General features: G+C 38.5%; 1 protein-coding gene across 7 annotated transcripts in view; it reads left to right on the top strand.

Annotated features, from left to right (window-relative positions):
* CACNB2 (calcium voltage-gated channel auxiliary subunit beta 2) overlaps positions 1-15,475 on the top strand; it is a 246,102-nt gene that overhangs the window by 151,796 nt on the left and 78,831 nt on the right. For all 7 annotated transcript variants that reach the window (XM_082753056.1, XM_082753055.1, XM_082753053.1 and 4 more), the window contains one exon: positions 10,562-10,681. In XM_082753056.1, coding sequence (XP_082609182.1) covers positions 10,562-10,681 — 120 coding nt within the window. The remainder of the gene's footprint in view (positions 1-10,561; positions 10,682-15,475) is intronic.

Below are 15,475 nucleotides of genomic sequence, written 5' to 3'. Positions count from 1 at the left end.
GAGTTACTAAATTCCTTTTTCCAAAACAGAGATGAACTGGAATGCATCTTGCATTTATTGGTGACTTCTGGATTTAACCTGACCAAGGAAGCCAGCTTTGTGTCTCTGGAGAGTATTCCAGGGGGGTTGAGTGTGAAGATACCTGAGTTCTGGCCTAGCAACACATATACTATGCGTCCACTGAGGTTTTGGTGGCAATTTTTTAAGCAGAAACTGGAGGAAACTCATAAAACTCCCTCATAAACTGAAGGAAATAATGAATTTTAAATCAGCATAACCAAATGTATTTAATTTCATTTCTGAACAATAGAACAAGAGGAAAAGGCAGCCTTTGGCCAGTGCAGCTCCAGAAGGCCAAAAATTGGCAGGGAGGACATGGACTTGTTTTAATTTCTTTGGTGAGAGTTAGCACAACATATTTTGGGACCTGGGATTTCCATTCTTGAGTTTGTCATCATTGCAGGTGCTGAAGGCTGTCTTGTCCTCTGTGACCAGCAGCCGGGTAGGGATGTGGTGTTCCAAAGTTGCTTGATGCTAGTAACATATTAGTGATGTTACTTTACAGTGATTTGTTAATCTTAACATTTTTAAATGAGCTGATTATTGTGTAGCACAGCTAGAAATACAGGCTTGCCACGGTGCAAGTTCTGCAAGGAGTATTTTGTTAGATTTCCAAAGCTGCAGATTCATCTAAAATCCTGAGCTCCTGAATACAGCATCTTGTGCAGTAAGCACAGAGAGAAGCACAGGTGCTACATCCAGGGGAATTATCACCCCACTCTGCTCAGTACGCCATAGACCACATCTGGATTAGTGTGACCAATTTTGATGCCCCCCAAAAAGAAAAATATGTACAAACTGGGGTGGACTCAGCAGAGGGCTCCTGGAAGGTTGGAGCTCGAGCCCTTGTGCTGCAATGAGAGGCTGAGGGACCGGGGTTTGTCCAGCTTGGAGATGAGATGGCTTCTTGGGGGCAGGTTGGACTTCAGATGTCCTGAGGCCCCTTTCTGCCTGAAATACCTTGTGGCCCTGAGAATAAGATGGAGTATGTTAAGTCTCTGACACCGGAGAGAGCTCATGCAGGTTTTTTAGTCCTCAGGCGTTCTTTCTGAGAATTTTGGATTTGTGAGCAAATCAAGCATATTTTGTGTTGATATTCAGTATTGCAGCAGTAGATAAAAGAGCAACCAGTGGTTCACAATTTGTTGCTTCCGCTCAAGGAGGAAATAGCTTGGAGAGGGATATGATGTAATGTGCTCTCTTGACCCAGACAAAGTCTGTTCTGAATCAGAAAGAAGTCTGGTCCTGATGTTTCTCATATGTATGAAAGACAGAAAATGTTTGGTCTTGTAGGTCAAATCTAGAGTTCACTTATTATCCTGGAAAGTGGCTGTTGTGTTCTACAAAACTTTGAACATTCTGGAGTATGAAAAATATTTCAACATTGAGTTCAGAAAGATCACAATATCTTGTGATTTTTTTAATGATTTCCTTTAAATTTTCTGTTGCAATTCATTTATGTTTTATTTTCCTTCAGGTTAGCATCTAATCATTGTCTTCAGTAGCTGGTACATTTCTGTTACCAGGTTGCCTCAAACATTTATTCCTCTTCTAACCCTTCCATCTTTATTTAAGTGGTCATATCTTAGGGATGCTACTACAAATCCAAAGTACAAGATCTGTTTTAGCAGTAACAAAAATGTACATAGATTTGTTCGTTATTAGAGAACATATATTTTCAGGTGGCACACTTTGTACCCTCACCCTCTCTGTGTGGGTGCACTGGGCTAGATACAGATTAGAGTTAAATCTGAAAGAGCCAACAAATGTGAACCTTTGACATGATGCAATCCATACATCAGCTGGTATATTTTGGATTTAGAACAATAATGTTAAAGGTAGGAAATGTTGGAGAGATACAATTTTCCAAGATTATTTCGGTATATGATAGACAAGAGGTGCAGGAAGTCTTTCCAGAGACACCTCTGCATTGCGGTTAAAGTATTACGCGCTGTTGAATTCTTGAAATCCGATGAGATTAATTATTAGAAATCTGGTAATATCTAAATAGTGTAAGGAGCCTCATCTTCTCAAAAAAACTGCAAGCGGTTTGTTTTGCTTTATGCCAGACCTGGAGGATAGGTAATGGGTGTGAAGCACCAGTCCTGATGTTTCCTAAGCAGCACACACAAGGCTGAAAGCTGGAGCTAACACCTGAAAACACAAGGACCCACGTGGCTCAGGATACACTTGGAAACTGAGCTTACATTTAGCCCACCGATGAGGCTATTTGTATTGTAGGTAGTGTTTATGGCTTGGAATAAATGGTGCCACGCAGTGTGTAAGCAGCTCACTTGGTGTTTCTGGCACTAATGGAGAGAGCAAAGCTGCAGATGCTTAAAGGACAGTTGTGGTTGCTAGCGATACCTGGGCTGAGTCACAGCCAGCCAGACAGACCGCTGGTTGACAAGTTTTAAGTGAGCCTGAGTTAGCGAACACTTCATTAATTATTTCATTAGTCTTCACTGTGTGTAATTTGACAACGGGGTTGAGAAGAAAAGCCCTCCTAATATAAGCAGTGAGCAGATTGCAGTGTTTTATGTCATGACAGTTGCTGATTATTGTTAACAAAAGATCATGACTGGAAGAATCAAGATTTCAGCAGTAGAAGGTGAGCTGGAAAATAAACTTGTCAGAGGTAGAAAAATGTTGTTTCTGACAACTAATCTATGACAGCAGCTTCTTCAGAGTGCACACTTGCCAAACTAACTCGAGTAGATATATGGAAATAAAATAATTAGTTAAACAGATGAATATGTTTACAGTAGAGAAAGGAAGGGTAGCAAGCATAAATACGTATTCAAAACAGCTGTTGCATTCGAAATAGAATATGGAAGACTTCACTCTTTATGCTTAATTTCAACGTTTTTAAAAATTAAAAAAAAACAAACCCAAACCTTCCGTTAGTTATCTGGAGTAGATTTAAAATATTAAATTAGAAAACCAAGTAGGGCTTGTATATATAGAGATAATTTAGTGAAATGCAAAGGCAATATTTTTTTCTTCAAAATTCTCCATTGCTAACAGCATTTCATGCTAAATTTTATAGGAAGTTATTTTTAAGTATGCAGAAAATCTTAATGACTTGAACCAAAATCCCAGATAAAAATATACTGAAGATCTGGAACAGAGAATCTAAATTGGCACTTTTAACTGAGCTGAGACAAATTGAGATGATGGTTGCCATGCTTTTCTGTAAATTCTTTCCTTTTCTAGTTGTCTTTCTGTTTCCTTGGTGTCATCTCAGATGTGTTTTCCATTTTTTCTCTTTTTAATTGAGAGCCCTTGCGATTTTGTATCTGACCTAATCTTTGTCTCTCTCTCTGTTCTTTCTTGTATATCATCTCATACCATTTTATATTTTAAATCCTTCTTTTTCTGTGTTGTCTTTCTGCAATTTAAAATCCTTCCTTTGTGATATCAGCTGTTGATTAATGCAGTCAAAATCGGTATTTTTTTTCTTTCCTGAAAACCTTATTTATTTTTTTTTTTTACCTGTTTCTGTCTTAGTAAACAACACCACAATGGAACTTGTTATTACTAATAATCTTGGTTTACCTTTGCCTAGGGGCTTGCACATATGGGTAAGTTACCATAGCTTTAAAAAGTTGTCACGAGTCAACCAAGTTGTGCTCAGATCCCTGTGTGTGCTGGCAGTCTGAGACAAAAGTGAGATGATTCAAGTTCAAGCAGCTTGCAATCATGTCCTTGGTGTATTTTTGTTACTCTGACACCTCTCTCTCAGTTGTTCCACTGGCAACATCTTACCTCTGTCGGTGTTCTGGCTTTTTCTTACAGCTCAAAATCATCGATAATTTAATGTCATCCTTTATATCCAATTAATTGTCTCAATGAAAACTCAAATTATATTTTTTTAAAAAAAACAAAACAAACTGAAGTTTTTGACTATGTGATTATTGTTGATAAACCCTATTTTGGTGAGCTAGGAGACCTCCTTGGTTTCCTATCATTGCCCTCTTCCTAAAAAGCACTCTAAACTTTCTCTTTTCTCATAAGTGGGAGAATCTCTCTGTCAGAATATACAGAGCTACCAGATTATCCTCCTTCAGAGGCTTTCACAGAACTAATCTCTGCCATAATACATATAGAAAACTTGCTTAAACAACAACCCACCATGGTTATGCAATGATGAGTCATAATGCTGTTACTGAATGGTTAAAATTGCTTTTTCTATTGCGCTTGTTACCTTGATCCCTTTCTTACTCCCATTTTTTTCTGCTGACATCCTTCAGACTGCAGATTCTTTTAAGCAGGGTATGTCATTCACTTCACGACTGTACAATACTTAGTACAACGGGGCCTCCAAGTTGTCTCTTTTAGTTGGTTTTTGCAAAATATGGTAAACTGTAACACACCAGAACATCCCACAGATTTGGGAAAGTTTGGCTTTGGTTGAGGGGTCTATGTGTTTGTTTGATCACTGTTCTAAGGTCCGCAGCTGCCCTTTTGGAAACAGTTTGCATGTTGCCAATAGTTTTCCAAGGAGTAGCCACAAAAAGCCAATCAGTCCTCTAAACATACGAACTCATGCTACTTTCTCTTAACAAAGCAACAACAGAAAGGCAAACATTTAGGCTAGTATTGTGAAAATGTTAGTGCAAATGTGTGCCTTTTTTGGGGGTGTGTGTGTGATTTTTATGGTTTTTCGTTTGTTTGCTTGATAAAGTACCTGATACAACTGTTTCCCTGGTCTAAGAATGCCAAAATCTATCTAGGTTTCTGCAAAGCTAAGGTCTGTTTTTAAAAAACTCTTTCATCCAGCTGTTGATTGGATTAGCATCCTGGAAACCTGTTAATGTCCAGCTGGGTGCTGCGATTAAGCTTGCCAAAGTCATGTTAAGGGTAAAGAGAAGACTGGTTTTTTATATAATCTCCTTTTTAATCACATTGCCACCCTAAAGCTCCCAGCTGTTCTAAAATTTCTCTCCTCCTGCTATATGAATGTCCCCTGTGGATGTAGATTCTGCTGCAATGCCCAATTTGCTGTAAACCAAAAAATAAAGAAAAATTCTAATCACTGTTGCTTTTGTTCTTAAATGCAAGCAAAGCATGTCAGTGACTGTTCTAAGAGTTGTTTGCATTGCCTATATGGTGCCTGTGGGAGAGCAGCTTTACAGCATTTAAGTGGAAATGGGCGTGTGGTGGGCAAACGGCCAGCCTCCGCTTGTGCCAAGGACTGGAGAGGGCACGAGGACTGACTAGCCTTTGAGCCTGCCAGGCTGTGAAGTGTCCATGGCCCTTACCCAAAGAGTCAAAAATTCCTGCCTCATATCCCCTTAATGAATGCATGTTCGCCTTCCTTTTCCAAAATATGTTTCATATTGCACGTACCACAGGTACATGCCAAACAATCAGAATTACTTTGGTATTTCCTTAAAAATACAACCCTTGAGTAATTAATTTTCCAATCTGTACAACATTGTATAGCACTTTTGGAATCAAGCCGTGTTTTGGGCTTTGAAGAGCATCTTTCAAAATAATGACATTGCTTAGAGGTCTAGAGAAATCTCCCTAAATAAGAAATTTTCACATTTGCCATCTCTGGCCATTGTGCCAGACTGAGGTACCCATTGTATTGGTGGTGTTTTTCTAATTGTATGGCCCACAGATTGCAGGTTGGTCAGTCTGTGAGGAAACATGACAATCTGTGTTCATTGTTAGCATGTTATAATTGAAATTTGCCCATGTCAGCAGTTTCACTTCATGCTAGATTTTAATATTTCACATTTTGCTTGTGTTTTGCATCACTTTTAAAGATTTTTAAATTAACTGAAATTTTTACAGAAATAACCTTTCAACATTTTCTTTTATGTTAACTTATTTTTGGCATTCCAGATGTAGTAGTGCATCAGATACATGGTGTATCATCTCAAATCATGCCCTAACCTAGTGAGACCTAGCTCAGGTCTCACTGTGCTAACAAAGAATAATTAAAAGTATGAAGTCATATAGATCTTTCTCCTTTTGGATTTAAAATTCTCTTCAGCATGAAATAAGTGAAGAGATGAAAAATAGATCTGAGAGGAAATCCTAGCATTATAAATAAGGACTGTGTCTGCATTCACATGTACTCCTTTTTTCTTGTAAAAGCTTGTATGTTTGCACACTGTTTCATGTCTTCATTTAATAAATAATGCCATAAAAAGTCCCTACCTGAAGGAACTTGTTTGATAATTCTAACAAGATAATTATTTGAGAATTTTCAGGAGTTTGGAAAGTTACCTGTCCTAATGATATTCAATTCATAACTGGATTACCAAGCTAAAGAATAACCCTGTGTTCTCAAAGGACCACTTTTATTTTTCATGAGAAAGGCATAATGTAAAGTCCATGACTGAATTTGCAAGTATAATGATAGCTGTATTAATCCAGGGAGAATTACAGGAAATCCAGTAACAGACCAAACACATCAGATTTTGCACTATGAACATAACCTTGCAGACAAAATCTGTGCCTAGGCTCCCACTGTACTGACCAAAGTTACAGGTGGGTAAAGAAAATTAGCGTGAAAAATAAGATCTCTAGAGGCACCACCTCATTTAACTAAGGAATTTCTACCTACAAGTGAAGGAAAATAACAACAAAAATAATCTTTACTGAGCAGTGTTTTTATACCTGGAAGACACAGTCTTAAGAAGATGATATACCCTTACTACAAAATGTAAGACGTTTGGTCTTGAGGAAAAAGGAACTCAAATATGATCACATGATTTTACACTAAGGGTGTGAAAAGTATGGCTTCGTAGTAAAAAATAAAATAAAATAAAAAAAAAAAAAACACAAACCTTATAGAAGCTACTCTAGTAGAATAAGTGATAAGATAGTTGGTAAATATTTGTCAAGTATGTCATTAAAACAGGGAATGATTTTTAAAACAAGCACATTTTGTAAACCTGCCATGCAAGGAGAAAAAGAAAAGGGGAAAAAGAGTAAAGAGATGGAATAATTATTAACATGAGATATCTCACTTTTCGTAGACAGCTTTCCATGAAAGATGAGGAACTGGGGGCTACAGCAGCAAGTATCATTGCAGCTCTCCTATACTGCAGTGGAATAAGATGAACACCTGCAGGAACACAAAATTTCAGAAGCACTTAGGAAAAGTCTCTGCTAGTCTCAAGAGCAAGCCCTGAAACTTAGTGTAACCCAGAGAGGTGGTGCAGTTTCTTTACCTGTAATGAACGGACAATATGCATCCATGTAGCAATATTTTCCTTGAATAGTCAGGGTACTTCCAAGTTAGATTTAAAAAAAAAAAAAGTGAAACTACAGTGAACTAAGTTTTATTTTTCTTTTCATATGAAAGTAGTTGAAAGCATTCCTAGTTCGTATAAAAATAGTCGCTAGCTTATAAAATGAATTAATTGTATGATCCTCCTTTTCTGGATTGCCCTGATGTCAGACTTCCAATTTTTTTCTGTGCTCAGGAATTTACATGACCATGTCAGTCCCAGTGGGGAAATAAAATCAATGTTGAGTTTGATACATGTGATTTGTCAATATAATTAAAATAAATTTAATCATTATTATTTTTTTTGAATGTATGTTGGGTTTGCAGCCAACACGAGACATGACCAGCACTACAAATGATCTCTGCAGCTGGAAAGATAAAATTCCAGTTTTAATAATGCTGACCTAACATCTGGCTTCTCTAGGGCCACAGGAATTATTTCTCTGTGCTTTGTGCCTTTTTTATAGTCTGAGGACCAGTTAGGCAGCATCCCTTCTGGACAGCAGGATGAAGGACAGTAAAAGTGATGCCATGCCACTTCATCAGTGGAAAATGTGATGCATTCACTGTGGAACCACTGTAGAAAGCTAACACCCCCAGTGTCAGTTGTGTGATTGTGGTGTCAGGCTTGCTCATTGGTTTTCCTCTTGCTTAAAGACAGTATTGCCTAGGGGTTGATGTGTGACCAGGTGCCCTGCTCCGCTTCAGAGGAGCACCATGGAGCTGCAGAGCTGGGGAAGGGTTTGGAGGTGCCATCATTGCTGCAATGAATGGGTGCTGGGGGACCCTGGAGTGTTGGAGGCTGGGACTCTGTGGGTGTGGCTTTGTCACAGTCTCAGCTTTTGTTACTGCTTGATAATACCAATGGTTTTGACCAATGGTCACTATTGTGTTAACTGTAATAGCCTTTAATGTCTAGGCTAAACTTCTGGCCACTTGTTGCTGCTGTCCTTTGCCACTGTTACCCCCAGCTCCACTGGTGCAGTCACAATAAAAGGGAAATTTAAACAATAGGCACCTTTGAAATGTGCTTACAACGACTCTGGGCATTTCCCTAATGGACAAGATCTTTTAAAAATTCCAAGGAAAGTTTATTTTATTGTTTTATTCTGTTGCTTTAGCTCACTTGGCATTTTAGTTTTAGAAGATCACTGTAACATAGTAGATGTATTTGGACTGCTGTAAGCCCTTAATTTTCTTAATGTAATTTCCTTGATGTCTGTTCAAGGACAGGTTATTAAACTTTTAGCTGTAACTGATCTTTTTTATTTTATTTTATTTTATTTTATTTTATTTTATTTTATTTTGACAAGAATTCTGCATATCTGCCAGGGAACTGTAAATGTTCAGGATAATCATGTTTATGATTCAGTTTATGAAAGGATGGAAGGTGGCTCTGGAAAGCAGAATGTGGAAATGAAACGTTTCCTTTTGTTTTAGTCCTGTTAGCATCTAATATTTATGCAGTAAGCGGTACATTGCAGCATCCTTCCTTTTCTCATCTGTCAATGTCAGAAAAATGCAAGCAGTGACTAGGGGGTTAAATTCCGGTTCAACAGGCACATTTGGGGCTTTATGTCTCTGCAAGGGAGCTCGGTGCCTTACAGTGACGGGAAGCTCTGCGTGACAGGAGCAGGGCTTGCAGCAGACACGCATGACAGCAGCGAGACACTGTACCAGCTATTCCAGCTTTGCAGGGACCTCACGTTTTCCAGCTGTTTACCCTTGAGATGTAAAATGGCAATTTGGCATAGGCTACCAGCCTGGTGTGATGTGAGCATCTGCGTAAAAGGCTGCACATATGGAGCATGCCCAGTGCTCTGAACAGCCTGTTACCCCACCCCCAGCCAATCTAAGAAGAGATGAAATGAACTTTGCACTTGCAAATGTCACTGAATACATTTTGCACAGGATTTTAAAAGGTTCTCTTATAAGCACTATTTTTAACAGCCAAATCCGCCCCCCCAAACGCAAAGGAAAAAGCCCTAGGTATTTTTCTGTGGTCGATCTCAGTTATCATCAATTGAAGCCTCTCTCACAACATCTACCTGAAGTCTGGCTTATTTTACCTTTTTATCATTCAAGTCGATTTTTTTTTTTTTTTGGAGGTGGTGTGGATTTTTATTTTTTATTTTTTTGCCTTTTTACTGGCATGAGAAAATTTGAGAATTTAATTGCACTAGAGTACTTGGAAGCAGTGAGGCTGCAAGCTTGAAAGGCAGAGGGAAGAGAAGGAAGGCTCTCACAGCAGAGCATGGATAGGAAAGGAGCCGTGATTCTGCGGTGCTCAGTGTGCACATGTTTTATGAGATCAGTGCCGGGCGCTGCAGCTGCGGACAATAACTGAGCTGTCTGGCTAATGAAGGCCACCTGGATCAGGCTTCTGAAAAGAGCCAAAGGAGGACGTCTGAAGAATTCTGATATCTGTGTAAGCCCTATGTTTTCATTACTGGCATATATTATATGTATTGCAGAGAGGGAGGAAAAAAAATATGGTGAGGAGAGTACAGTTGTTTTCTGATTGAATTAGCAGAACTCTGTTTTGTATGCAGGGAGATGCAGGGGGAAATCAGAGCTGTCATTATTTATAGAGCTGTTCTGGCATTGTGACTGCTTCCATTGTGGCGATACGTGGACGTGTGTTGAGTCCAGACAGATTTTATTAGTTGGAAGTTGATTTGTGGTCATTTACATGTTTTGCTGAGGGGCAGAGATGGATATGAGCCATTTGCAGTTCTGATGGGGAAAGTGTGTCAGGTAAAGAGGTTGCCCTAAAACAAAAATGGATAGCAGAGTTTAAATCTGCTAGCAGGGATATTGTGTAATGGTAATTATTGATACTGAAGTTACATCTTGGGTATAAAAATCTGTTTCCTTGCTAATAATGTCATTGCTTAGAGTTTACATCTATATGGAGCCATCCTTGAAGCTGCTGTGTGTCCTTCAGCCCTGCACTGCACCACTGCTGTAACTCTACAGAGCAACTGGCTCTGCTTACTAAAATGCATATGAATAAGGACAGAGGCATAGTGCAGGAAATATAACACTGGGGAAGACACCTGCACTTTTGGAAAGTGTCCAGAAGAAAATATTTACTTAGATCTAATTTTACTAAGTGATTTTCCCTTTTTGGCAGTTATTCTCTTTTCAGGGATACAGATTTAATAGGAAAGGCAAGGTGCATAGCCACTTGTGCTTTTTTTGAACACTGAAACGACTTGTGACATTATTTTTCCTTTCATTGTGCAGGGTTCGGCGGACTCCTACACCAGCCGTCCATCCGATTCAGATGTATCTCTGGAAGAAGACAGGGAAGCAGTGCGGAGAGAGGCAGAGCGACAGGCCCAGGCACAGCTGGAAAAAGCAAAGGTAAGGTGTTATTTCCCCTTATAAAATTCATAAAGAATAAGATGTTCTGCTTTAAAGAGCTGTCATCTCATCCATTACTGGTACAAATGTTTATAATGTGTTAACATACACTGTAAGACCTGTTATAAAGATTTTCCAGACAACAGTAGGAATTATGTTTTTCAGGAAAAATCACTTAGAATCTGAATTTGCCATAAAAGGCATTCAGTTACTATAATCAGTAAGAACAATCTTATTTAAATGTGTACACTTTTTTTTTTTTCTGAATATACTTATTAATTTTTAATGCATGTGCTCAAAGCTTAGAGTTTTTACTGAAGATGCTCATGGAAGTTTGCCTGTGGATCCCTATGACACTTAAAACTTAGAGTTCTAGAAATCAGCCCTCAAACATCCTGTTCACTTGAGCAAAGGATTGGTCCCTAAAAGTCATATGTAAATAGAGTCTGTTGGAAAGATTTTTTTATTTTTTTTTTCTGAAGATTTCACTGGCTTCACTGGCTTTCTTTACAGTTTGAGTGTTAAATGACCCTGTGAGTAATATGCTCTAGGACTTGTTAAGATTTCTGCTTCTAACTCCATACTCCTGGCAGATAGTGACAGATTAGTAAGAAAATGCTAAATGAGCTTCAGATTCTTTCTGTGTGTTTAGTTAGGACTGTAAGGCTTTTAGCAGTAATACAATGAAAGAGCATGGGCTTGTCTTTCTCTCATATGTACTATATATTTAAATATTATTGCACCTGTAAAAATGGGGCTCATCTTGTTTGTAATTATTCATTTATCACTTCATTCTGATCTTTCCTTTTGCGTGCTGCCAGTCAAATCTTGCTGCATTGTTGTTTTCCAAGATCTGTTTTTCAATATAATTTCTCATATTTATATACTAAAATGCACTATTGAGATTCCTCCTCAGATGTATACCTTTTTTTCCTCTTGTGTTCTCTGTGTTTCTCTCCGATTCCCCTCCTCCATTTTGCCTCGTTTTTAATTTCCTTATCTCTGATCTATCTCCCCTTCTGTTTCCTTCTGCGCTGCCCATTTACGCCACCTGTTTTACAAGGTTTCCTCATAAATTCAGAAGTCCACATCACTGAGGTATTCATCTGATTGTTTAGCAAGGGCCAGCTCCATAAATAAAACAATAGTGTAATCCACAAGCAGACAACCTGAATAGGGAAGCTGAAGATGTTTTTTGGAAAACGAAGTTGATGACCTATATTTGATAAGAGTTCCTAATGCAGCTTTTTGATGTGCTGCTGGAACTTGCCAACCACAGGAGATGCTGAACATCTCTTTGAAGTCGGGTCCTGCTGCCCTGGAATCGGTACAGCAGAAATACCCCCAAATCAGCCTGTTACTTCCCTTTCCCCTTGTATCCCACAGCTATTGCCATTTGCAATCAGGATTGCTTTTAGTTATTTTTTTTCCTGTTAGGAAAGATGATAAAGACTGCTCTGAAATTTGGGTTAAATGTGGAATTTTATCAGTAAATGCACAATCTTTAAAAGAAGAGTTGAAGTAATAATATCCTGCAGACTAATCAGGGTAGCACTACAGCACTTACTGCTGAACTGATGCATCTCAGTGATGAGTAAATCTATGCGAGTGTTGCTATGGGAATTTGGCTTACTGATGCTGGCTTGAATGCATGGACAGCCCTTATGTAATATTCATGACCTCTAGCACAGCTGCCATTGTAGTTCATAGAGAAAAATGCTACCAGATTCTGAGTTTTTAAAACTGTATTTCTATACATCAAGGCAATGTTCTCACTCCAGCTGGCATAAGATACAGTCTCTAGGTCTAACACCGTCTGAGACTATAAGACAACTTGTGAACAGTCAAAGTAGCAAAGGCAACTGCCAAAATCAGCCTGCTATAACAATGGGTAGTTCTAGCAGTATATAAAACACAAAATGAATTATTTAAAACTCTTGTGTTTTGAAATAGATTAAAGCTCAAACTGTATGAGCAGTTTTGTTCCTTAAGCCAAGTGTTAAAAAAATAAAATAAAAACATTCCAGGCTATAATGCATGGAAATAACTTTATTTAGTGGCTATTGCCATGCAAAATGTAGTGTAAATACTAAAACTTAATAATATTAAATAAAATGTTACACCTATTTGTCAGTTTCATTTGAAATAAATGTTTTAAAATACTTAAATTAAACCTAACCCAGTAGCTCTGAAATATTATAGGGTGTGCTTTTCTGTCTTTGCTGGTGATTCAATTCTTCACCTCCCTGAAACACAGTGAAATCAATGGAGCAGTAACTTCTGCTGGCGCTGCCTGGCTCCTGTGTGCACCCAGACTTGTTCCCCGCAGGCAGCAGCTCCCTGGCTGCCTCGCCATCACCATCACCAGCTATCAGGCAGAGCCAAGTGACACAGCTGCTTTAACTTTTCACCTTTTAATACTATGAGTGGAAATGTTGATCCTAAATAAAGTCATTATAATTCTGTTTGTCACAAGAATTAGAAAAGGCTGACATACATGAATAATGCAGCAGTGGAGAGAAAATGATAGTGAATTAAGGGTAGATTTAAAAAAAAACTGTTGAACTGTGTCGCGCACTTGGTGAAAACACTTTAATGACATCCATTTTCCTTTCTTACAGCTAGGGAAAACACCTAAACTGTAGAGGAAAACTATACTAATAAAGCACACAATGGCAAATTGTTAGGTAGATTGTAGGGTTTTTAATTTTGACTTTTTCTGTATTCTAATATCACATCCAATATGTACCCAGATAGGGTAATAAATAAAACAAATAAAAACTAAAAAGACTGTAAGAAAATATGCATTCTGGCACCTGGATTTTTAAAAGCATTGCTTCTCTAGAAAGTGGTTAAGCAGATTTTGCTGACTCACTTTGGCATGAGATTTACTGTAAGGAAGCAGGGGGCACGATGCATCTACGGAATCATCCAGGGATGGAAAATGAAGAGGCAACAGATGAGGGTACCTGTGGGCCAGCAGCTATTCCCAGGGGAAACAATTCTCCAAATGAAGCTGTTAAGCCTGAAGATAAAAACATTCTTGGTTAGAACAGTTTTACAACGCAAATTCTGAAAGGTGGATTGATTATTTATTTATTTATTTATTTATTTATTTATTTTGGTGTGGACTCCAGTCTGTATCATGAGTGCTAGGTTAAAATAGATGTGTGCTGTGGCTGATGATGGCACCCTAACGATGCTGTGATCTAAGGACTTCTTCTGATGCTCTTTCCGAATTTCATACTTACATAAAAATTAGGATCTTATGCATTGCTAAGTCAAAAAATAAGTTAGCCTGATGACACTACTTGCTTTTTAGTGATTATATTTTTAAAAATGGTCATTTCTACAGTCAGTAATTGTGTCCAGAATAGGAAATCTCAGTTCCTCTCAACTCTACTTTGTTTGCAAGCCATCAACTAATCTACTGCCAGCATCCTTTTAGGAGTTTGTTAAAACTTGAAATATCCGTAATCCTGGTTTAAAAGTTAATTTTGATCATTTTTACACTAGGACTGTGAACCACTAAAATTTTGGTACCAGGTATCCCTTTGCTGACTTTTAGGCAAAAATACAGAGCAATAATGAAAGCTGACGTGTTGCTTTCTTGATGTGTGCTGTAGCAGTTGTGAGGCCTTGTGACTGCAATAGTGCAACATCTTAATGTGCAACACATTGCCCCGTGCATGGTTTGGGGACCATTGCTTTGAAATATCTAGAAGGCTGGGATAATGCCTACATATCCCTGCAAAGCTGAAGGCATGAAAAAGATTGTCAGATGTAATTATCCAGTGCAGTGTGCCAAGACTAGTTATTTAAGTATTTATTCACTCTCAGGCAGGTTTCACAGCCTCTGAATGACCCCACGCTGCTAGCAGGCAGCTGCAAAGCTAGTTAAGGTATGTCTACTTAAGCTGCAGTAGCACTTTTGACAGACCAGAAGTGCCCATCATCTTGATGTGTGTCCTTATATTATGTCAGCATGTTACAGCATAGAGACCCTTTCCATTCTCTCTTAATTATGAGGACGCTGTGGTGCTGAACAGCATCCAAAGCCATAGCAACATAGGGTAGTGCTTTGTGTCAGCTGTTGTGTATGGTAATATTTCTTCATTGATTTCTTCTCATTTGCCATTTTGTTTTAGAATACTTCCACTGCATGTTATCATTTAGACAGCTAATGTTGCGTATCAGAGTTGCTGGGATTACATGTGAGCTGGCACAGTAGTCTAGCTAGGAATAAATGAGTTGTTGATCTAAAAGTACAGTTGCAAATCTGGTTGTTGCTTAGCTGGGGGCGAGTTCTGCATTGCTGGATCTACTTGAATCAGGCTGCAGATACTTATTTTATTTTTTTCTTCTTCATTTTCTTCAGTCATTTCTGCTACTTTTTCTTAAGATTGTGACACTGGGGCATCAAGCGGTTCTCTTTACACTGCTGTCTGTGACCTATAGTTTTCTTTTTGTCTCTGTTCCTGACCTATTTTTTTCTTCAACTTCAGTGCATAAGCTTGTTTTACATTAGCGCCTGTCACTGTGGGGATTATTTCCCTGAACATTTTATCCATTCTCACCGTTTGACTGCATTGTTTTGGGGACTAGAATAGTTTCTTCCAGTGGGGTCTCATGTAACCTGGAACCAAGTGCTCCAGAAATAGTACCGTCTCTAAAAAACATCTGTCACATCCCATTCATACTGTGATTACAGAGTGATTGAATCTGTTTCATAAGTATCCTTTCCTCTTCTGCTTCTTGAAGCTGAGTAGGGAAAAAAAGTGCGGTGATACATTA

The sequence above is a fragment of the Aythya marila genome (assembly GCF_965140915.1).
Source record: "Aythya marila genome assembly, chromosome: 2".
Lineage (NCBI taxonomy): Eukaryota > Metazoa > Chordata > Aves > Anseriformes > Anatidae > Aythya > Aythya marila.
Note: the sequence above shows the minus strand (reverse complement) of the source record. Positions and strands in the feature narration are given on the sequence as shown.